This window comes from Penaeus monodon, chromosome 15 (assembly GCF_015228065.2).
Source record: "Penaeus monodon isolate SGIC_2016 chromosome 15, NSTDA_Pmon_1, whole genome shotgun sequence".
NCBI classification, from domain to species: domain Eukaryota; kingdom Metazoa; phylum Arthropoda; class Malacostraca; order Decapoda; family Penaeidae; genus Penaeus; species Penaeus monodon.
In genome coordinates, this window is record NC_051400.1 from 25,717,681 (window position 1) to 25,718,108 (window position 428).

A 428-nucleotide genomic window follows, 5' to 3' on the forward strand; every position below is an offset into this window, starting at 1 on the left:
CCACATCCCTTCCTCCCCATGCCAGATACAAAATAAAAACATTCACTCAAGAAAAAAGCATACTAAGAAAGAAAAATAGTGAAGACCAAGCATTGCCACTGACCATGAAATTCTGCTGGAGTGGGGCCCAAGTGTACATGGTGGGTATGGGATTAACAGCACTGATGGTCCTGATGGGGACAGAGAGGGGCTCGGAGCAGGAGGAGGTTACATGGGTTCTTCTCATGACTGCCTGGTGTGGGGGCGCCTCCACAGAGCACACCCACACTGGTCCCATCCCTATCATCGTCTGGTCTTCCTGCTCCAGTAACTCTGTCAAAGGAACAGTTGCTTATGTTAGATACATTATCGTCCAAATCTATGATACATCCATTATCATTTGTATCTTTTTGCAAAATAATAGCACAAATAAGGGAACATATCTAATC

At 45.1% G+C, this 428-nt stretch overlaps 2 protein-coding genes across 2 annotated transcripts in view; one reads left to right on the forward strand and one right to left on the reverse strand.

Moving 5' to 3' along the window:
• The window catches only part of LOC119581854 (polycomb protein Asx-like), a gene marked incomplete in the record, with an annotated part of 73,367 nt that overhangs the window by 15,173 nt on the left and 57,766 nt on the right, over window positions 1–428 (forward strand).
• The window catches only part of LOC119582279 (histone-lysine N-methyltransferase E(z)-like), an 11,778-nt gene that overhangs the window by 447 nt on the left and 10,903 nt on the right, over window positions 1–428 (reverse strand). The window contains exon 2 of the mRNA XM_037930496.1: window positions 104–312. Within this exon, the coding sequence (XP_037786424.1) occupies window positions 104–312 (209 nt within the window). The remainder of the gene's footprint in view (window positions 1–103; window positions 313–428) is intronic.